This window comes from Spea bombifrons, chromosome 11 (genome assembly GCF_027358695.1).
Source record: "Spea bombifrons isolate aSpeBom1 chromosome 11, aSpeBom1.2.pri, whole genome shotgun sequence".
In the NCBI taxonomy this organism is placed as follows: domain Eukaryota; kingdom Metazoa; phylum Chordata; class Amphibia; order Anura; family Pelobatidae; genus Spea; species Spea bombifrons.
The window spans coordinates 3097480-3121231 of record NC_071097.1 but is presented as its reverse complement, the minus strand read 5'-3'; the positions used below and the strand labels follow the sequence as shown (position 1 = coordinate 3121231).

The 23752-nt window shown below is 45.1% G+C and overlaps 2 protein-coding genes and 1 long non-coding RNA gene across 3 annotated transcripts in view; all 3 read left to right on the top strand.

Moving 5' to 3' along the window:
• Positions 1-17742, top strand: part of LOC128469301 (uncharacterized) — a 35921-nt gene extending 18179 nt beyond the window's left edge. The window contains exons 7-19 of the mRNA XM_053451121.1: positions 1350-1377; positions 3302-3409; positions 3605-3778; positions 4468-4546; positions 4709-5973; positions 8208-8243; positions 8648-8752; positions 9256-9444; positions 9524-9647; positions 10176-10232; positions 11004-11153; positions 12084-14684; positions 16082-17742. Coding sequence (XP_053307096.1) covers positions 1350-1377; positions 3302-3409; positions 3605-3778; positions 4468-4546; positions 4709-5973; positions 8208-8243; positions 8648-8752; positions 9256-9444; positions 9524-9647; positions 10176-10232; positions 11004-11153; positions 12084-14684; positions 16082-17520 — 6355 coding nt within the window. The 3' untranslated portion in view covers positions 17521-17742. The remainder of the gene's footprint in view (positions 1-1349; positions 1378-3301; positions 3410-3604; positions 3779-4467; positions 4547-4708; positions 5974-8207; positions 8244-8647; positions 8753-9255; positions 9445-9523; positions 9648-10175; positions 10233-11003; positions 11154-12083; positions 14685-16081) is intronic.
• Positions 7608-9355, top strand: LOC128468831 (uncharacterized). Its single transcript, XR_008345906.1, has 3 exons — positions 7608-7732; positions 8648-8752; positions 9256-9355. It is a non-coding gene; the product is annotated as an uncharacterized LOC128468831 (long non-coding RNA).
• Positions 17743-18636: 894 nt separating the features above from the next.
• LOC128469300 (gastrula zinc finger protein XlCGF66.1-like) lies at positions 18637-23738 on the top strand (the record flags this gene model as incomplete). The annotated part of the gene is made up of 5 exons (XM_053451120.1): positions 18637-18651; positions 22250-22387; positions 22756-22944; positions 23023-23146; positions 23647-23738. Coding segments are annotated over exons 1-5 (558 nt in total), but the record flags the coding sequence as incomplete, so codon positions are not given.
• Positions 23739-23752: the final 14 nt, after the last annotated feature.

Below are 23752 nucleotides of genomic sequence, written 5' to 3'. Positions count from 1 at the left end.
TAAACTATTAACGTCTATTTTTTAAAGCATTCTTTATTGTATTTTCTTCACGCCTGCTTAAAGCTTTTGCACAGTACAGTATGTATTTTTATGTATATATATCGTATAATATGTATAGAAAATGTCGCCAAAAAAAGTAAAATGCGTATATTTCCGACAATATTCTGGCGTTGGCGCAGGCTACCGGGGGGGGGATTAGTGAGGGACACCCCTGTAAACATTGCTGAAAATATAAATATGGCACCTACAGAAAAAGTTAGTGTGAGTTTCTGGATGTGTGTGTTAGTTTCTGGATGTGTGTGTGTTTGGGTGTTAGTGTGAGTTTCTGGATGTGTGTGGGTCTGACCGTGTGTTAGTGTGACTTTCTGGATGTGTGTGGGTCTGACCGTGTGTTAGTGTGAGTTTCTGGATGTGTGTGGGTGTTAGTGTGAGTTTCTGGATGTGTGTGGGTTTGAGTGTGTGTTAGTGTGAGTTTCTGGATGTGTGTGGGTCTGACCGTGTGTGAGTGTGAGTTTCTGGATGTGTGTGGGTCTGAGTGTGTGTTAGTGTGAGTTTCTGGATGTGTGTGTCTGGGTGTGTGTTAGTGCGAGTTTCTGGATGTGCGTGTTTGGGTTTTGTGTGAGTTTCTGGATGTGTGGGTCTGAGTGTGTGTTAGTGTGATTTTCTGGATGTGTGTGTTAGTGTGATATTCTGGATGAGTGTGGGTCTGAGTGTGTGTTAGTTTCTAGCTGTGTTGGTGTGAGTGTCTGTGCATGTGTGTGGGTCTGGGCGTGTGTGAGTTTTTGGATGTGTGTCAGTGTGTGTTAGTGTGAGTTTCAATGTCATCGGTGGGCGGGACAAATGATATCACTGGGCAGAGCTGGTGATGTTGTAGGCGGGGCTAGTGCCGACCACTTTATATTTCACGGGGGGGGGGTCTAAACGCCATCGCTCCGACCCGGAGATTTCAGGCTGTGACCCTAAGACCGGGAGAAGCAGCTCCTCACCCCGGAGTCTCTGTGCAAAACCCGGACAGATCCCGGGAGGCCAGGAGATAATGGAATGTGTCAATGGAATATACCAAGGGGGCAGTAGAAGGGCAAATGCATACTGGAGGGGGATTCTGCATCAAGGGGTACCACAAGTATATACGATGGCTGCACTGTCCCTTTAAGACATATCTCACAATGCTTCAAATGGCCAAAGTGGGGCACTTTTGCCTTGTGGGTGGGGTTAGAGGTGTGGCTCTTTACTTTGGAGCTTGACTTTGCTCTTTTTAAGGTTTTTTGTGGCCCAGTAATAGCATTTTTTGGCATTAAAAGAAATTAGTATTAAAATGATTGTCTTTCATAAATGTTGTGATTAATTAGTTTAGACCCAGGAGCCAGGTGGCTTAAGGTAATGGGAGTTGCAGTTCCACACCAAGCATAAGCTTACAAACTGTGAGGATCACACACAAAAGGGGAGAGTTGTAAACGCCCGAGAGCCAAAAGAGCTTTACGCAGCAGGCGACATTTTTATGGAGCTCCAGATTTACACCCATCCCATGCTGGTGGAGGCGCTTCCTCTAGCGTTTAGAGCTCGCCTCCATCCACGCCACGTGACCGAGAATGGATTCCCTGGTTGAGCCAATGAAGCGGGAGGGTGTGCGGAACGTCACTTCCGTTTACTGTCAGATCAGCTGCTAACAACGTGGATTGTTTTGCAGGTCGGTGCCGCTGTTATTATGGTGAATATTTACATTCTGCGTCAGTCCCCGGCATACTAGGATTAACGTATAGAGGCGGGTCATATATGAGCGTTAATCCCGTTAAAAATCCGTTCCTATTATGCACACATGCGCAGCAGGGACTTTTATTGCATCTTATATCTCTCATATATATTTATTATATTTATATGTATATATATAATTATTTTTATATTAGTATTATATAAACATGCGTAGCAGGGGCTTTCATTTAATCTTATATCTGTTATATATATATATATAATATATAATATTTATATAATATAACCCCTAGAGGTACAGGTACGTCCACAAAAGGTGTGACAAGATTACCTTTACGACGTATCTGTACGTCCTGCATTTTTCAAAGCAGTGGAGACGTCTCCCTAAAGGGATCTCTATCTAAATTGCACGGGGTGTTGCCGAACTTGGTGTGAAGAAGAAATTCTAATTAAAATATGTATATATTTTATTTTAGTATAGTTTTTTTTTACATGCTAGCCATAATAATTATTATTATTATTTTTTTTTTTTTTGCGTGGTTCTTTGGTTTGAATATGAAAGTCCTATATTTTTCTGAAAAAAAAGGATGTATTATTTGTGTGGGTTCATTAAATCTGGATAATGGGAATGTTACTTAAATTCACATATTGTAAAAATGGAAAAAATTAAATAAAATGTAGGGTTCTAAAAGAAACGTTGGTAACCGTGTGTGTCGCCCCCCCCCCCAAACCACTGAATACTTGTAGTTTGCCCGTCCATAAAATCCCACAGGGACGCTAGATCAGGGCGTTCAAATTATCACATCACCGTAATTTGGGTCTCCCTTTAATTTGATGATTTTTGGAATTATTATTGTAATTTAAAATTAAATTAAAGGTAATAAATCTATTTAATGAAGTTAAATTTATTATTATTATTGTACATGATAATGAAATGTAATGTATTTAAATTAACTAAATTATTATTATTATTACTGTAAATGAAAATTAAATGTAATCTATTTAAATAAAAGTGATAAATTAAATGTAAATAAATTATTAGTAATATTTTTTTACATGAAAATGAAATGTATTTAAATTAAGTAAATGTAAATAAATTATTATTATTGTAAATGAAAATGAAATGTAATGTATTTAAATTAAATAAATGTAAATAAATTATTATTAATGTAAATTAAAATTAAATGTAATGTATTTAAATAAATGTAAAAAAATATTATTATTGTAAATTAAAATTAAATGTAATGTATTTAAATTAAAGTGATAAATTAAACGTAAATAAATTATTAATTATAATATTTATTATTATTTTTGTAAATTAAAATTAAATGTAATGTATTTAAATTAAAGTGATAAATTAAGTAAATGTAAATAAATTATTATTGTTATTCTAAGTGAAAAGTAAATGTAACATATTTAAATTAAAGTGATAAATTAAATGTAAATAAATGATTATTATAAACGAAAATTAAATGTAATGTATTTAAATTAAAGTGATACTTTAAATAAATGTAATTATTATTATTATTATTATTGTAAATTTCACAAACTGTTTAGGTTTTAACTTGAAGTTAAACATTTTCTCAAGGCTTAGAACCCATGCTGGAAGCGTCCGACCGCGACGATGAATAAAGACAAGAACCGGATAACCGAGAAGATCTTAAATCTCACCCTTGAGATCATCTACCTGCTAACTGGAGAGGTAAGTGAATTCACCGTGCTAATTCATTCGCTGCTGCATATCAGGGGACATATCAGAGTTTATTCACCAAGGGTGACCTAAAGAGGAACTTCCTCCGTATTTTGGTTCCAATAGATGTCAGATCCACCCCTTTCAGTTGCATTTATATGAAGTTGTGATTTACACCTTTTTTTTTCTTTTAATTTTAAAAAAAAGGACTATATCATTTTAAAGAAGCCTGATCACGTCGCAAAAATCAACCGCTGGGTATCAGAAGAATCCCGCCTGACACGGAGCCACGGACCGTCTCCGCCTCAGCCACGGCTACATAAAAAATACGAGAAGATTGCAGAACTGAGAAACAGGATCATTCATCTGCTGACTGGAGAGGTGGGCGCTGCATAAAACAGGCATTTTTTATAGTAATAATTATTATAATTATATATATAATAATTATTATACTTATTATTATTATTAACATTATTATTACCATCACATAAAAAAAAATTAAAGGAAACACGCTCTATTTTTTTTTACCAGTATCAACATAAAAATAAATTTTCCAAAATATTGTGTATTTTTTGTTTTTAAAATAAAATATTTTTTTTATTTTTTTCCTCTTAAATAAAATTATTTGAATTTTTATATATATATATATATATATATAATTTATTTTTTATTTTTTTTATTATTCATATAACATAGTAATATGTGTCTGAGTTCCCAGTCTGATATTTTGGCCCAATCTACTAGACAAACTCCCAGCCTTGTGAAACAATAGAATGTCTCGGTCTTAATCACCCAGACCCTAACACTCTGCCCAATGAAAGTCTATGGAGACATTTTTATTTGTGTGCAAGCTCGGCGTGACGTGACCTCCTGGTCTATCGACACAAAATCAAGTAATACTTTTCAAACTTTTTATTTTTTTATTTTTAACCAAAATATTGGATTCTAGGAAAGCATTTTGTGGGTTTTATTAACATTGTGCGTGGCTAATCCTAATAAGTTTAATGCAAAAGGGAAAAGCCAACTATTAGATGAAAAGGTGCCATGTTACTGTTTATTTCTCCGCCCAGGAGTGGGAATTTTTAGGAGAAGACGAGGATTTGTACAAGAATGTGACGATGGAGAATCACCGGCCGGTAAGATTACTCGGTAAGATGAGACTTTATATTGAGGTCAATTACTTGGCGTTCCGTCGATCACTTCCTGCTCCAACCCTTACGAGGGTCAGCAATGTCCGCACAGTGAGGGTCCAACGGCGCGGTATGTTTCGCCGGTAACCAATAATTCATTATTTGTGTTTCTTCCCGATAGATGAACCGTTTTCCATGGTTACGTGTAACGGGTTCCGTGCGTCTGCCTCTTTACAAGACGAGGAAAGCGCCACGAAAAATACCCGGGAAGAGAAATGCCCGAAAGCATATAAATCCGAGAAGCGCCGGAGACGCTCTTTGGGAAATGTCGGAGATGAAGACCTCTCGCGAGGCGGGCGGGATGTCCTAGTCGCAGATATGTCCGCGAATCACGTGACGTCTGCGCGTGTTAAACAAGAGCCAGCCTTGTGGGAAGAAGGAAGCGTGGACTTCACATCACCAGAACGGATGTCTACTTCTGGTCAGAACCCCGTAGAATGTTCACAAACATCTAAACCTCAAGTCAAAGAGGAATCCACCTTATATGAAGAAGAAGAAGCTGTGGCGGACACTGACGTTTCTCAGCTAACTCAACCTGCTTGGATGGAAGATCTCTCTCACCGTTTGAAGGAAGACCCATGCGAGGAGAGCCGCTCGTTGGATACCAACGTGTTGACCCCTGCAGGATCTACAGAGTATATACTCAACGATGATAAAGAATCCAGCGGGAGGAGCCTTGTCAAACAGGAAGCCGGACAGAGACCGTTTGTCCAAAGATGTGGCTCGTGCGGTAAGAACTTTGATGGGTCTTTAGATGGCGCCACCCAACATCCAACGCAAGGCACAGAGAAGGACTATGAAGGCTCTTCGTGTCCCGATTGTCTCGCTGGTAACCTTGATCGCCTTCAGCAGGCTCTTTGCAAAGGGAAGAAGCTGGTGTGCTCCGAATGCGGAAAGGAGTTTTCTTATAAGTCGCAACTGGTCACCCATCATAGGATCCATACGGGGGAGAAGCCTTTTTCCTGCTCCCAGTGCGGGAAGTCGTTCAGCTGCAGCTCGCACCTTGTGGCTCACAACAGGATTCACACGGGGGAGAAGCCGTACTCCTGCTCCCTGTGCGCCAAGTGCTTCACCAACAGCGCCAGCCTCGTGGCGCACCAGAGGACTCACACGGGGGAGAAGCCCTTTTCCTGCTCGGTGTGCGGGAAGTGCTTCACCAACAGTACGTACCTCGTCACCCACCAGAGGATCCACACGGGGGAGAAGCCGTTTTCGTGCTCCGAGTGCGGGAAGTGCTTCACCGACAAGTCGAGCTTCCTCAGACATCAGCGCATTCACACGGGGGAGAAGCCCTTCTCGTGTTCGGTGTGCGGGAAGTGCTTTATTGATAAGTCCAGTCTGTTAAGGCATCAGATTATTCACAGCGAAAAGAAACCTATAGGTTTTTAATGAATGAATGAATGATTTTTTATTTTTTATTTTTTTTTATTATTATTATTGTATTTTTTTAGCCTTGTTGCTGCTTGGTATTTAGTAGCATTGCAGACTTTGTGATATATTACAACATAAATAATAATAAAAAGGGGGGGGGCAGAAATGCCCATCCTTAAAATGAGAGGAGGTTGTCAAAGAGAAACCCACCCGACAAACCTATACTAAAATAAAAAAAAATAAAAATTTTTTAAAAAATTATTTATATATATATATATATAAATATATATTATTTTTTATTTTTTTTTTTTACAGACATACCCCACATACCTATTTTTTTTATGTTCTAGAAGGCAGCACCCATCCCTTAAATAGCACCCTACAGGGCAGTACTTTTAATACCTCTGGCTTAAGGCGTTAGGGGGTAGTGAATGGGAGGGGGGTTATACCTTTTACAAGTAGTGCCAGGGTAATGGGGTGTAAGGGCCCCCCCTATATATTTCTGCGCTGTTATTGGTGCAATATGGATACAGATCCCTTTAGGGATCTCTTGTTTATCTTACGTATGCCGGTAATGTCACAATGACATCACAGAGCCCACTGTATTATTATTTTTTTTGTTTTTATGTACAAAAAAAAATGACACTTTTTGTTTACTTTTTCCGTTGGCGGGAAAATGTTTCTCCCTCTCTTCCCTCTGATGTATCTCGCTGTGATCAGCCAGCGGACTGACGCTTCCTTCTGCCGAAAGAGTCCAGGCTGTCAATAGATAACCCGACAGCCTCTTGTGTGGCGGCAGAAAAAAGGGTACGGAAGGGGTTAAAGGCACCGAGCTGCAACCCCTCCATTTTATTATTGTCTGGCGGAACAATAAAAACGTCGTCTGGCAGTCCGTGTGGCTTCTCTGTTATTTTGAGTGCGACGTATTATGGCAGGTGTATGCTAGGAGGTTTGTGTGTAAGGGTAAGTATGAATCGGTGTGTGTTTATGGGGTGGCAGAAGACAGCCAATAGGGGAGAGTCAGATCTTTAAACAGCGACCAATCAAAGGGCCAGCTGCCTTCACAGTGTCATGCTATGGGGAAGGGCAACCAATCACATTGAGCCGTTAAGAGAGGGTGGCCAATTGGGAACTGCGGTCTCCGTTTGTGATTGGAAAGCTCTTGTGATGAGAAAGAAAATGTAACGTAAGGATATGATGTCGCTGGTTGTCATGGTGATTAAAATACATTTTTCTTTAGAATTCATTTTTCTGCATAAGATTTAATGCCTGAGTTAAACTGAAAGCAATGAATTGATTGATGTAAGTAAATAGCAATCCCCAAATCTGCACTACCGAAAGCAGTCAAAGAGCTGGGCGAGTTGTCGCCAACAAGATGGCTCCTGCGTAGGAAACCAAACCAGAAGAACCAATTGTGTCTCTTGTGCTTGGAGCATCGCCGTGCTGCATTCTGGGAGATTTGTAGTACCCAACAAAATGGCGCCCGTGCAGGAAACGGAGCTACAGAAGAAGGAATTGTCTCTTGTGTTTGGAACTATGCGTCGCCGCGTTCAGAGAGCTTCAGCGGAGGACGCTGCGTTCGAAAAAGAAAACGGGTTACGTCTCTAGCGCTTACATCCCCGTGACGCAGAATTAGCGCGCGTTTTTAGGAGATTCCCACCTAGTGTATTTTTTGTTGTGTGTGAGTGAGAACCCCTCGTATCCGCATCGGCGAAGCCAGAGAGAAGGAGTAGGCACGGTCCAGGGCCTTTGGGAGAAGGAGGACGGCGAGGCGGTACGTGTGAGGAGAGGCTTTCTCTCCATGGCCGTGATACAGGAACGTTTGGCGGCACCGAGGGCCGCTAATGTCCGTTTTCTTTTATTTACTGTTTTGGTGGGATAGTCTGCTTCCTATCTGAGACAGGAAGTGAGATGCTCTGCAGAAAAAAAAACAAAAACAGTCCCTTTAAATCATAACAGCTGGCAGTTACTGGAAACAGCGGCCATGTTGCTTCTCTGATGCCTTACATGTCATGTTTATCTATGGCATGTGAACCCCCCGTGACCGCGTCTACGGATTAGGTACATACGTGTATCAGAACACCCCCCCACCTTACGTCTGCACAAACTGGAGCGTCCATCGTGACTTCCTGTTCTCCGGAGCTGCATGATTATTATTACGGATCTGTGAGTGACACGCATGCTAACATATGTGTACACACGCTTACATGCTAAGGGGGTAACGTATCCACCCTGTCACTGCCCTGTAGACGTACAGGTACGTCGGCAAAAGTTGCGACGTGGCGGTACGTCCTGCGGTTTTCACAGCGGTGGGAGCCCAGCTGACTGATCACAAATAAAAATAAGCAGTACGATGATATCATCGTGACATCACTGTCATACAAAACATGCGTTCGGCACCCCGATCCATATTGCACTGATAGCCCTGACATTCAGTTGCCCCGGCAGGACATGTAAAAATGATAGCACCCCCCCCCATTAACTACCCCAAACCCCCTTAAACCAGAAGTACTACAAATACTGCCCTATAGGGTACGATGTAAGGGGTGGATGTGGGGTACACGCACACACACACGTATCTCTGCCTTTGACTCCCTCACGTGTTGCCGGCACTGTGGTGTCCTCTCGCTGCGGCAGTAACAGAGCGCAGTCTCTGACATCCGGCCCTCTCTTTGTAATTTACCCGCAGAGCCACGGGACCGGCCCCATCGCTGCGATAATGAAGGACGGGAAGCAGGCATCTGAACGGATCCTGAACATCACCTTGGAGATCATCTACCTGCTCACTGGAGAGGTGAGGTAACCGCAGCATCCCTTCCCCTGTCATATTCCTGTTACCTTGACCCATACCTCCCGAGTGTCCCGGTTATCAACTTCAGTCCGGGTTTCAGCTGTCTAGAGTAGAGTCCTCGGTTTGGCGGTGGTGACCACGGCCCGGTTGAGGACGTTAGTGGACTACTTGCATCGGTGGAGATCTGTCCTGTTCCAGCGCAGACCACCGTAGCAGCCTCTGTCCTCCATTGATTTCATTAGGAGCTCCGTTCACATTGGGTAGAATAAGTACAGGAAGTGTACTGACGAATGCTTCCTGTTTCAGGAGAGGCAGCTGGGGGGAGGAGCCAACTAACACAGAAGTCTCATCTTCTAACTCCAATAACTAAAGAATGCCTTCTCCGATTTGCGTGCGGTAAAATGTGCCGAAGTGCATGCAAAAAGGACTCCCAGTATGCATTCAACACAATATTACCAAGTTCTGGTGTATTCCACAGAGAAATAACGCCTCTCATTAATCCGCAGGATTATGTAATTGTGAAGAAGCCATGCGAGTGCGTCGCGCGCAGCCGAGATCCGTGCACGTCGGACGGGTGCTGCAGGACCCAGCGGCCCGGCGCGTTGCCGTCTCCTCGCTCGCAGGCGCGTGGGGAACACAACGAGCAGAAGATCCTGGAGCTGACCAACAGGATCATCCAGCTGCTGAGCGGGAAGGTGAGAGACGGGGACGGGTCAGCGTACGTTAACCGCGTGTCATGTGTCTGGATAACGGCTGCATTGCTGTCTCCGTCAGGTTCCGGTGCAGTGCGAGGACGTCGCCGTCTATTTCTCCCCGGAGGAGTGGGAGTATGTAGAAGGACACAGAGACCTTTACAAGGACGCCATGATGGAAACCGAACAGCCCCCCGACGCACCGGGTAAGATAACGTTTAAACTCTCTCTCAAACCACTTTCTTCTATGTTTACTCATCTGCTTGTACCTTCAGTGCTCTGTCTTCTGACCCAGGGTCTTGGGGTCACTTTTCTCATGGCAGGGAAGCTGAGTTGGGTCATGTCTACTTACCTGCCTGCTTACGGCTGTCTGGGACTCTCCCCGTCCCTGTGTGCGGCTAGCCCTGCGTCCCCATAGGGCTAGTCCATCAGAGCTCTGGGTAGACCACCCTGGGAAGCTCCCACTTACCATCATACTTCTTCAGGCTACACGCGTTACCTGATGTATTTTAAGAACACGTAGGGCTACCGTTGGATCCTGTAGCTATATCCAGTATATCCATACTATGATGAAAAGGGAATTGGGGGGGGGGGCACATCATTTATGCTGCTAAAATATCTTCGTTGACTTGCGAGAGTTTCCAAAAGACTTGTGCATTCGTACAAACCTCTGAAAAGGGGTAGGGACCCCCAACAAACCTGAATGTCCTCGTTTTTTGTCTCGCTTTCGTAAGGGAAAAAGGGGAAGAGATTTGTCTACAGAACGAGACTGCTAGAAGTAGTCAATTGTGGTAATTGACGGACTCATTGATTATGGCTTTGATTGATGGTTCTATCCGCCTAGGGTTTTGTTCCTTTTACTTTATTTTATGCTGGCTAGTCGGCATTTACCAGGGGAAGGGACAAGCTGTAGGAGATGCGTCCTTCTCCGTGGTTTGGTGGGAGCCCTTCAGGCAGGCACTAGAAACCTTTGCTCCGTGGAAGGACAGGACCGGGTCAGAAGGGCATATCCTCACGTGATGGAGCATCATGCATCGGCTCGCACCTTGGGAGGGTTCCGGCACGGCGGATCGAACCCCGCTGGAAGGTGCATGGATAGCAGTGGGACTGGTGGTGGCTGGAGGACCCGTAACATTATTAAAGGTGGGGGCTTTGTGGGTTTGCGTTGTGCGGCACATACACTGGATCTGGTGGCAGTGCAGGCTGTCGAAACTCATTAAAAAAATGTCGTAAGATCGCCGGGCACTTTCACCGCAGCATGAAGGCGAGCCAGCAGCTGAGCGAGGAGCTGGGGAAGGCAAGTCAACCCCGCCACCGTCTACGCCAGGAGGTAGTCAACTGCTGGAACTCCAACGTGGACATGACGGAGGCCCTTGATTCTCTGTTGGACACCACCAAAGCTCCCCAAAGGGAGCCTAGCACCTCTGACATGGTCAAAGCTTATCTATCCTAACTGCCTCTGCCTTCTACTGCTGACCCCCTCTGTTATTGGGACCAGAAATCTGTTATGTGGTCAGGCCTCTCCTTAGTGGTCCAGCAGCTGCTTTCATGCCCACCCACAGCTGTCCAACTCAAGGAGGTTTTCTCTCTGATGGAGCAACATCTTCAACCTCCAAAGAACACAGCTCGCCCCAGACATGGTGGAGCAGAAGGCATTCCTGATGTTCAATCTGCCCACATAAGGTTACACAGCACTCAGTATTTAGACTGGGGTGAGGTTCTAATGCTGCTGCTCTTGTTCTTCAACAATACCAATAAAGAGACCTCTCCGGCAAAATGTTGCATACAGGGTCAATGAGTGAAACCATTAAACCACAAAATTATCAACCCTAGCGGACAGGTAAACCCACCGAACTACGATTTCAAACTTCTGGAACGACTTCTCCCAACGGCGACTGGTTAAATAACCAAGAACACTTCAAAGTTCCTTTAATAACTCGGGTGTATCTCGTTGGCTCCCATGAATTATTGTGTCTAGTAGAACATCTGTAAACATATATGCTTTAGGATCCTCATTTATATCACTCCTTTCTCTGTATTCAGCCCCCCACATTTACTCTCGTCTTACGCTCTCACTTTCATTCGCTCTCTGAATGTCTCCCAGACCTTCTCTGATGACCGCTTCCACGCATCTCCGCAGACATAATCTACTGGAGAAAAATGGCAGAGCTTCCAGCGACGTTCTCTACCCAGATCCTTCAAGCGGTGGAGAGGACGTCACTGGAAGCTCCGCCATTTTGGGTGAATTTTTTTTTCTGCAGATTTCCTTAAATTTGCAATTCATCCGAATGCACAAGTCTAATATGTACCTTCCATCCACCCTTATACCGGACCGTCACAATATAATATATATATATATATGTGTGTGTACGCGCATGTGTACGGGGAATTAATAGCTTTGCAAGTTGACGGCTTCCTAGAACTGCTGTGATGTCATTTGCCCTTTTAAGGATATTAAAGTAAGCAAACTTTTATGTAATGACACACTTTAAAAAGATGAATATTCTGCTGCCAATACCAGTCTGAGCCTAATGTTGACTTATTATAGTTCCATATACCCCCCCACCCCCCGACTTTTAAAAGACAATAACTGATAAGCTGTGTACATCTCTCTCTACTCCTAATACATTTATCTCACATAGGTGGATCGACTGAAAGGTTTCACGCCGCCGTGTCTAAACCGGGCCGGGTCACCGACGATACGAAAGCCGGCGAAAGCAATCACATACCAAACAAAACAATATATAATAACGACCTACAAGAGTCACAGGTCCACTCGGCGGAGGACTCAGCTTCATGTGAGACTCTTGTTATCTTGGATGTTTACGCACACACAAACCCCGTCTCTTGTGAAGGAGGACATGTCCTTGACCCAAATATTTATATTCTTACAGACTGTTCACAAGCTACAGCTTTTGGAATTAAGGAGGAACCGGTCTCTGGTCAACAAGAGGAGACGCCTGCAGAAGAAGTAACGACTCCCGTTGCCGAAGAAAAAAGTCTCACAAGGGCCGACACAGAACTCGGAGGGGTGGATTATATGCTTGTTGTAAAGAAAGAATGCCCCAAGGAAGATTCGAGCGAGGAAGAGGAGTCGAGCTGCTCATCCTCTAGTAATTCCTCCGTGACATCCGTTGCCCCTTTCAAACGGCAGAAACAGCAGGGTGGCGGCGCCGCCGTTCCCCCTGTATGTGCCAGCGCCGACACCAGCGCTTCCGCTGTTCCGAGAAAGATTCCAAAGCGCTCGATTGGCGTCCACCGCCGCAGTAAAGTGTGGGAGCACTTCGAGAGTGGGGGAAACGGGTGCGTGGCAACGTGCAAGCTGTGCGGTAGGAAAGTGAGCCGGGGGAAGGTGGTGGGGCATTTCACCAATTCTGGTATGGTCCAGCATCTGCGCACGCACCACAGTGCAGCGTTCCCTGAAGGGCAAGCTGGCAGCGTTGGCGCCACAAAGTCTACCCTTGGGGCTTTCTATTCGAGGGACATGTCGGTGACAAATAATTTGACACGGCTGGTTGCGCAGCTTATCGCTGTGGGAGGTATGCCCTTCTCCGTAATCGAAGGAGAGCCCTTCAGGCAGTTGCTAGAAGCTCTCGCTCCCCACTACAGCCTCCCGTGTCGCACCACCTTCAGCCGGAACGTAGTGCCCTCCCTCTACCGATCTTGTGTGCTGTTGTTGAAGAACGAGCTTTCCAAGGCCGCCGGACACACCGTCCACTTCACCTTCAACATATGGAGCGCCGCTAGCACAAAGCATGCCTTTATCTCGCTGACGGCACACTGGTGGCAGCCCCAAGTCTTGGAGGAGGGTGGTACTGCAGCCGCTGCAGGCACACAGCGTGTGAAGAAGGGCAAAATCGGGTCGGAAGGGCAGAGGTATAGGTCATTCCTACTGCATGCTGAGGTTATAGACGAGCAGCACACATCAGCTCACATTTTGGCAGCTCTGCAGAAGATACTGGCGCAGTGGATCGGACCGCAGATGGGCACAACCGTAAAAATGGGACTGGTGGTGACTGACGGGGAAGCAAACATGGTCAAAGCTGTTAAAGATGGGGACTTTGTGGGTCTGCGTTGCGCGGCACATATACTGCATCTGGTGGTAAAGGCAGCTTTTCCAACTGACGGGCAGTGCAGGCTGTCGAAGCTCGTTGAGAAGTGCCGGAAGATCGCGGGACACTTTCACCGAAGCGTGAAGGCGACCAAGCAGCTGAGAGAGGAGCAGGAGAAGGCCAGTCTGCCCGAGCACCATCTTCTCCAGGACGTGGTCACTCGCTGGAACTCTACGCTAGAAATGATGGAGCGGATACTAGAGCAGCAGCAGGCTCTTCAATCCATGTCCTCTGAGCAGGACATTGGGGTGTCCAGGCCATTGGACAAAGGGGAATGGGCAATAATGGAGCAGGTAGTGGCCGTCCTGAAGCCTTTCAAAGATGTGACTGAGAATCTCAGGCAAAGCACCGCCAGTTTGGGCCAGGTCATCCCCTTATTTACCTACCTAACGCAAAAGATGCATTCCTTCCTAGAATACAACGAGGTCTTACTCGGCGATCGATTACACCCGGAGGTTGAAACGCTGATCGAAAAGCTGAAAGAGGAGCTGACTAGTCGCATGCAAGCCATCATGGACACCCCGGACTACATGCTGGCCACCCTCTGCGACCCTAGAATAAAGGGCAAGTTGGCCCTTAAAAATAATAACTTGAAGACTTGGAGTGACTTGCTTGTCCGTAGGGTGCGTGAGATGCAGAGCAAAATGGGAATGCTCAGCGAGGCAGAGATGCAGGAGCTGGAAATGGAAACCCTCGGCGGCGGCGTCGGCAGTAGCGCCACCCAGACGACCAATTCCCGATCGCTTGCGCCCATGCAGAGCAGCATTGCTAGATCCAGCAGAGCACCGGCCATTTGGGCAGAGGCCCTTGATTCTTTGTTGGGTACCACCACAGTTCTCCAAACTCAGACTAGCGCCTCTGAGATGGTCAAAGCCTACTTTGAAGAACTGCCGCTGCCTTCTACCGCCGACCCCCTGAGTTACTGGGACCAGAAACGTGTTGTTTGGCCGGGCCTCTCCTTAGTGGCGCAGCAGCTACTTTCATGCCCCCCAACCAGCGTTCAAAGCGAGGAGGTTTTCTCTGTGACGGGCAACGTCCTCAACCCTCGGGGAACACAGTTCTCTCCGCGCCTGGTGGAGCAGATGACGTTCTTGAAGTTCAATCTGCCCGCGTTAGGTTATCCACCGCTCAGTATTCAAACCGAGTGAGGTTTGAATGCTGCTGCTCTTCTTTACTCTGAGAGATCGGGTCATCGAAATGGCCCATTTTGGAGAAAATCAGTCCCATGTGTTATGGAGCTGTCTGCCAGTGCCTGCCCGGTGCCCTGCTGCTGCTTTCTCTCCTTCCTTGATCTAAGGGATCAGTTCATAAAAATGATCCAATTGGGGGGATTCGGTGCCGTACCTCGCGGCTTGTCAGGGGTTTTAAGGTTTGATGTGGATGGAATATAAAATAGTTGATAATCATAAACACCCATAACCTTCAGGGACGTTGTAGAAAGAGACTTTACTTAAAGCGATGATGCATTATCACAACTCGTTTAGAAGCAGGGCGAGTTCTTTGTATACAAAAGCCTTGTCCGCTTAAACCATCAGTACCAATAAAGAGACCCCTCTACCAAAATACAGCATACAGGGTTAATAATGGGAAAACCGGTTATATATATATAATTACCAGCAATATTAAAATCAACCAATCCTGACAAATTAACCCACTGAACGTCAGCAATCCAGCTATTGTCTCTTTATGTGGTTGATTGACGTCAGACTACGGTTTCTCATCCGTGGCTCGTGTAAGCAATGAACTGAACGATATAAATATAACAAATACGTGTCCTGTAGAGAGACGGTAAAATATCAGGTGGACTGGAATGCTCTCGATCTCGTTAGGTTGAGATGAACCATTAACCCCCTTGGCTGCAGAGATCGACCTTTGATTAAATATATTTCATTACGCCCCCCCTTTGTTACCGACTGTTACCTTTAAACATGTACACAAATTGCAGAACTGCTGACTTAGCGCTGTGCTTCACAAGTGGTAGTTCTTTTCTTTTTTTTTTTTATGTTTTAGGCTGTTTCTTTTTGAAAGTAAACTTTATAACTTTTAGGAAGCATTTTGGTTTCCTTTTTTTGGTCTTTTTGTTATATTATTGACACTGAGTTGTCAATACCTGATACACACGAGTGTGGCGGTTATTCTGAAATATTTGTATCTGCCTAAATTAAAAGTTCATTTTGAATTATATTTCTTTTACTCGGTTTCTTATATATACATAATGTCCTTTATCACACTGACCGAATAAAAAAGATCATACGGGATCAATTTAATGTAGACTTATTGGACTAATGTTTGATTTATTATAGTTCTATTGAAGTTTCATCTCCCCTAGAGATATTTTAATACTTAATTTTTATTTGTTTCCTGTTATTTTCACATTGATAAGATCAGAAATATCATTATTGGTCTATGACGATCTGGAGGTAGACAATCGAATAGATTTTGTCCTCCCTAGACTCTTAAATGACAAAAACTGATAAAGTTGTATACAATTCTCTACTCTTTTTTTTTTATAAATTTATTTCACATAGGTGGATCGACGGAAAGATTTCAGACCATCGGGTCTAAACCGGACCGGGTCAAAGAAGATGAGAAAACCATGGGAAGTAATCATGAACCGAAAATCCCAAAAAGTAATAACCCCCAGGAGATGCAGGTCAAGTCTGAGGAGGAAAAGTCAATCTCCTTTGAAGAAGGAAATGTCCTTGACCCAAACATTTATAATCCTATAGAGTATTGGAAGAGCGAATCTACAGCATTGAAAATTAAGGAGGAACCGGCCTCAGAAGAAGAAGACGAGGTCTCGGACCAAACAGAGATCCAATATACGTCTGTAATTATCAAGGAAGAGCTAACGTCGGATGAGGAGGGAGAGTTCCCGGCCAACGAGAGCCCCGCAGAAAACATGACTACTCACGTTATCGAGAAGTCAGTCTCTCTGGAGGACATGGATTATAAAACTGTTATTGTCAAGGAAGAATCACTTAACGAGAATTTCGGCGACGGTTATGATCCTTCAGAATATATGCAGGTGACAGATATAGCGAGGGTGGAGGATGACAAAGAATCCATAAGTGACTCGGAGCCACACGGTACATCGACGACGTTTAACTGTTCTGAGTGTGTTAAAAGCTTTGATAGTTACTCGAAGTTTGTCAAGCATCAGGCAACTCACAAGGAGAAGAGGCTTCCTTGTTCTTACTGCGGGAAATGCTTCTCTTACAACTCGCACCTCATTGCTCACGAGAGGATCCACACGGGAGAGAAGCCGTTTTCGTGTTCTAAATGCGGGAAAGGTTTCACTCAAAACTCGGATCTCCTTAAGCACCAGAGGAATCACTCGGACGTGAAGCCCTTCGTCTGCACTGAATGCGGGAAAGGCTTTTCTCAAAACTCGTATCTCATTAAGCACATGAGGTTTCACACGGGAGACCGGCAGTTCCCTTGCTCCGTGTGCGGGAAATGTTTCACCCAAAACTCCGACCTCGTGAAGCACCAGAGGGTCCACACGGGAGAGAAGCCCTACGCCTGTTCCGAGTGCGGCAAATGTTTTTCGCAGCACTGCTATCTTTATAAACACATGAGGTTTCACACGGGCGACAAGCGATTCTCCTGTTCCGTGTGCGGGAAATGCTTCGCTCAAAACTCCGATCTCGTGAAACACCAGAGGATCCACACGGGAGAGAAGCCCTTCTCCTGCTCCGAGTGCGGAAAGAGCTTCACCCAAAACACGCATCTCGAACGCCACAGGCGGTTTCACACCGGCGAGAAGCCGTATTCCTGTTCTGAGTGCGGGAAATGTTTCATTCAAAACTCAGATCTCGTTAAACACAAAAGATTTCACACGGCCGAGAAAACGCTCTTGTGCTCGGAATGCGGTAAAGGCTTTGGTTCTACGTCGGAGCTTCTTGAACATTGGAGTTCCTGTAGTTCCGCTCTTGGCCAAGCGGAGGAAAAACCATTGTCGTGACTCGACGGAATGAAATAATTCAAATTTGACTTGTGTTATTCATAGATCTGATTCCCCTCCCCATAGTTATCAATAACCGATACTGAAACAAAACGCCGCTAACTTTTTTAATAAAATACGAAGAAAAAAAATGGCAGCTGGACCAATGCCAGCCATAGCTAATATGTTAAAGGGACGCTCCGAACTTCATACGCTTCAATAAATATAATAACTTTAGCATCACGTTACGTAGTACCTATATATTCTGTTTTGTTCGGAGGCACCAGGGATGGAGGCAGCCCATGAGAAGTCTTGCATGTCTCCATGATATGTAGAAACGAGAGCAGGGGACTGTAGAGTATGAGCGTGGAGATCAGGTGGGATTGGATTTGTTATGAGAGAGATGAGTGAGGAGATGTAAGTATGGCAACAGGTATTGAATGCTAAGGTTTATAGGCACCCAGTGAAGAGACTGACGGAAGATGTGTCGAGAAGCGATGGGTAAGGAAGATAAACCTGGCAGCAGCGTTACTGGTGGATTATAAGGGGTCGGAATGGAAAGAAGGAAGACCCCAGTAGTCAAGACAGGAGATAGAGATTGGAGTAGGGTAGGTAGACCTGAGTGTCATCGGCATACAGGTTGTACAGACTAACGTAAAAAGAATTGGGGGGTCAAAGAGGTGTCTACTGGGATGCTTAAGCCACCGATGACGAGAGAGGGGAAACATCAGAGGAGAGGAAGCGGGGAAGTAACGATGAGAAGCTGTCTAGAAAGATTTTAGCAGGACCAGGGGGATGGTATACAGTGATGTGAAAGAATATTTTCCTTGATTTCTTTTATTTTTGCATATTTGTCGCATTTGAATGTTTCGGACGATCCAGCTAACTTTAGTATAAGACAAAGATAAACCAAACAAAATCCAGCTTTTAAATTATGATTTCAATTATTGAAGGTAAAGAGTTAATCAAAACCTAAATCACCCGTGTAAAAAAGTAATTGCACACCTTTGGCGGCAACAACTGCGGTCAAACGTTTGCAATGACTGCCAGTGAGGCTTTCTCATCACTGTGGAGGATTATTGGCCGCTCTTCTTGGCGGAATCGTTTTCATTCACCCGCATTGGAGATTTTTCGAGCATGGACTGCCTTAAGGTAATTTTGTTGCATCTCATTCGGGTTCAAGTGAGGACTTTGATTCGGCCTCCGAAAATGTAATTTTGTTTCTTTTGAGCCATTCAGAGGTGGACTTGCTTGTGCGCTACGGATCGTTGTCCTGTTGCAAAACCCAACTGCGCTTGGGCTTTAGGTCACAAATGTATCTAGCGGTTAGGTTAGGGCTTAGAGGATAGTGTAAGGGGGTAGTGTTGGGGTACTGTTAATGGATAGTGATACAGTTAGGTCCGGTTACAGTTAATGTAGAAATATAAACTGCATTGAAGTGATCGTGGATCTCCCTCTACCGGCCCAGAATTAAGGGTGACCGAGTTCTCCTCCTGAACTCTGCTTCAGGGCTGCCTAACCCTTTGTGCCGGCGATTGATGCTGAGCTCGGAATATGACTTCATATCCCAGTGCTCGGGGTGGAAGTTATGTGAACTGCTAGGGAGCACTTAAGCAGAGCTCTGAAGAAACCGACCTCGCGCTCCAACCACGGCCTGCAGCACGAGCAGAGGGAGAAAGGTAAGAGATGTGGAGAAAGGGGAGAGCTAAAGAGAAATGAGGAAAAAATGGCAAGGAGAGAGGAAGAGAAAGGCGTGAGACAGAAAATCAGGATATAATTAGAAAAAAAAAAGATGAGGAGGAAGTGGGAGATAAGATTGATCGGGATAGAAAAAGAAGAGCCGAACCGCCCAGGAGTACTAACCAGGAGGCCGAGCAAAGTGATGCAAAGAAATCATGCCTGGCGCTTTAAGGCCTGCAGCCATTTAATCACATGGGTGTACATCGGTCAGAGTCTTACATCCCGCGGCGGGGTGCGGCGGCACAATAAAGTGTTCCAGAGAAGCTTATAGTATAGTAATGTTATGTGATGGACTGCGTTATACATTGTACAGCGCTGCAGAACGTGATTGCGCTATATAAATAAATATATAATAGTAAGAGTGGACTGGCGGGCCGGTATTGGCCCAGACCGGTCAATCTTTCTCCCTCTTTTCAACCCTCATTTTGTTTCAATGTACCCCATATTATTCCTTTAACTTGTAAGCTCTTGAGCAGGACCCTCATAAGCCCACCATTCCTGACTGGAACGTTGTATAAAGTGCCGTAAGGCTAGATGGCAGCTCACATGCCGTATAGTATATTATAGTTAGTATAATTAACCCTTAATAAAATGTGACTATTATTATAATTTACGGTATTTTTGCCATAGGGGGGGTGTAGGTTAAAATGTATAGGACAAAGGTTTCTGTGTGAGAAAGTTTCAGTCAGGAAGTATAGGTAGAGACTACAGGTCAATTAAGTCCACTGCGCATGAGCAGTAGGCTTCGAAAGCGACGCAGCAGTCATTTTAACTACTGGCGACAAACAAGCCAAGTCAGCAAGCTTCGCCAGGAACGCAAACAGACTATAGCTCGATTAAGTCCTCTGCGCATGCGCAGCAGGCTTGAAAGGCGACGCGGCAGCCACTTTAACTACTGGCACCACTCGAGGCCAAAAATCAAGTAACGGCTACCGCCTGGCTGTGAATTATTTATCGCGTTAATAAATAATGCATTAACGCCGCGCTGTCAGAATTACAGTCGGCGGAGGTCAGACCGCGTCCAGCAAAATGGCCGGGGGTCTGGGAGTTATGTCTCTACTGACGTAGCGCTCCGTGACGTAGAATGCGTGCGCGGAAGGAATTTCCATCCCAGTCATGCACATCTATGTCTGCTGAGCTCGGAGACAGAGAAGCCGAGAAGGGTTATTTAAACAAACAAACCAGGATCGCCCACAGATTCCGTAGCGCCGTACAACAGGTATAAGCAATGCTTTGTAAATGTAGAAGTATAAACAAAGCTGACCTATGCAGATTACCCTGGGCCATTGTTATGCTCTGGGGTCATCCTCTAATATGGGGTCTGATTGTAACATGTCTGTATTTAAATTAAAGCAAAAATCAAGAGTTTAGGTTTTTTTCTGCTATGGGGGAGGGGAGGAATTTTAAGAAGGCAATGAACAGGATGTTTTGGTGTAAATAATGAAAGTTTGTTATTAACTTCCTTAGCGACGGGAGCTGGGGCAGTTGCTAAGGAGAATGTCTTGACAACTACGGAGTCACCGAATCAGCTCCTGACGTTCACTGTGATTGACAGCTCGGGCAAGTCAATACCGGTTATCAGACATACCTCTTATACAGAACACAGCCGGGCCCTTTGTAGTCGATTCCTGGGGGCCCTGGAGTAGCTGCTCATATATTTTAAGTACACAGCCATTCGAAGGTTTGGGGTCACTGGCTGTAACATAATTACAAAGGGGGTTTCTAACCATCAATTATCCTTTTAAACTTAAACTTGGATCAGCGAACACAACGTGCCATTGGGACACAGGAGTGATGGGAGTGATAAAGGGCCATTGGAACACAGGAGTGATGGGAGTGATAAAGGGCCATTGGGACACAGGAGTGATAAAGGGCCATTGGAACACAGGAGTGATGGGAGTGATAAAGGGCCATTGGGACACAGGAGTGATAAAGGGCCATAGGGACACAGGAGTGATGGGAGTGATAAAGGGCCATTGGGACACAGGAGTGATGGGAGTGATAAAGGGCCATTGGAACACAGGAGTGATAGGAGTGATAAAGGGCCATTGGGACACAGGAGTGATGGGAGTGATAAAGGGCCATTGGGACACAGGAGTGATGGGAGTGATAAAGGGCCATTGGAACACAGGAGTGATGGGAGTGATAAAGGGCCATTGGGACACAGGAGTGATAAAGGGCCATTGGAACACAGGAGTGATGGGAGTGATAAAGGGCCATTGGGACACAGGAGTGATGGGAGTGATAAAGGGCCATAGGGACACAGGATTGGTGGGAGTGATAAAGGGCCATTGGAACCCAGGAGTGATGGGAGTGATAAAGGGCCATTGAGACAGGAGTGATGGGAGTGATAAAGGGCCATTGGGACACAGGAGTGATAAAGGGCCAGCTGCTTCCTGTACACGCTCTGTAGAACTCCCATGCTAGTCAATGTGAACGAAGTGCCAAGTAAAATCAATGGGAGTATCAGCAGCCAATCGTACGTGTCCTGCGTCTCACTGGTGTTTTGCTTGCTTATATGCAATAGGCTCCTGCCTTTATGGTGAGCTCTTGTGAGCGTGTGCAGGAAGTGTACTGACGAATGCTTCCTGTTTCAGGAGAGACAGCCGGGGGGAGGAGTCAAATAACACAGAAGTCTCATCTTCTAACTCCAATAACTTAAGAACGCCTGCTCCGATTGGCCTGCGGTAAAATGCGTTGGAGTCCACGCTAAATGGACTCCGCCATGCATTAATAATGTTTGTTAACTAGTAAGATCCTTTCTTGAGAGATGCAGATAACAAAGAGACGAATGGAGTCGGTAATGAAGATATACTGGTGGTACTGACGTGATGTGTATTGAGGTGAAGCAAGTTTGTGACACTGATTTAACCCTTTTGGTTCTCAGGCTATCCCTCCTTCGCATTGTGTTTAATTGTTCTAACTCTATCCGAGTTACAATTAAAATTAAGACGGCATCCAGTGCCTCGTTTCTGTCCCTCACGTTATTTGGTCATTCTGTATCTTACAGAACACGATATATAAGAACACGATATATAACCGCGGAGCCCGGGATATGACAAACTCCGTGACTATGAAGGACAGGAACCGGCTGTCTGAGCAGATCGTGGATCTCGCCCTGGGGATCATCTCCCTGTTGATCGGAAAGGTAAGGGCTTGAAAGATAGGAAGAACGGGGGTTGGGGAGCCGCTCGGATATAAAAGAGGACTCCTGATTCATTTCCTAGCGAAAGGGACAGTTTAATGTGTCGTGCATCCCCGCTAAACAAAATGCACATTAACGTATTCTGCAATTGTTTTAATGAAATCTTTACGTGAACGGAAAAAAATAAATCCGCTCGCCTTTGGGAGAAGCTGCAGTGCAGCCACCACTCTGCTCTCAAAGTCAGGAATCGGTGGTAGGAGGCCAAGGAGCCGAGGGAAGTGAAAATAGAGTGGGATGCTGCTAACCACATTGGCTGTTCAGTTGTGTTTTGGGGTAAATAATGGAATATTTCTCCCGTGTCTCATAAACAGGAGTATGCAATTGTGGAGAAGCCTAGTGAGCCGAGCACAAACCCTGGCAGGCCCTGTGAGTCAGAAGGATCCTGTAGGGCCCAGATCCCCGGCACGGATCCTCCACCTAAATATTTGATATACGAGAAACAGAATGAGCAGAAGATCCTGGAGCTGACCAACAAGATCATCCAGCTGCTGACCGGAGAGGTGAGGGCCGCAGGGAAGGGGCATTATACAGTAAAACCAAAAGAGACTGGATAATGACTGCATTGTTTCCTGCGTCAGGTTCCGATGCGATGTGAAGATGTCACGGTCCATTTCTCCACGGAGGAGTGGGAGTATGTAGAAGGGCACACAGATCTTTACACGGATGTAGTGATGGAGAAACAGCAGACCCTCGACACGCCAGGTAAGATACGGTTAAAACCTTTTACAACCAATAGTATTTTGCATCCTTTAGGCCTCTGCCATGGAAAGGGGATTCCTTTTGTGACATGAAAAGGGAGCGCCCAAGCGGAAGTTCAGGCATTTATACGCTCAGAGTGTGAATGTGCTCGCTTTGAGCGCCATCACATTCGCTCTCGGCTCGGGGAGAGTAAGCTGTTGATTGGGATGTATCCCCGGTGATGCTTAAAACACCACGACATAGTATAGTAGTAGAAAAGTAATGTCCTCAGGCGTTCACAGCTGGAATTTTGTGAAAAAAGGGAAAAAAGAAAAGGGTATTTCAATCCGACTTGTTATAGTTCCATTTAATTTTCGTCCAGAAATATTCTTTCACACCGTTAAGATAAAAAATAATACCTTAAGTGCTCTATGGTGGTCTTTAGGCAGTTCATAGATGAAGCAATGATATGTATATATATTTTTTTACTACTTTTGAACTACTTATTCATTTATTTCCCATAGGTGGATGCGCAGAAAGATCCCACGCCGTCGCGTGTAAACCAGACTCGAATGAAGACAAGAAGGACATCGCAAGTGATGATGGTCCAAAGAACCCAATAAATAAAAG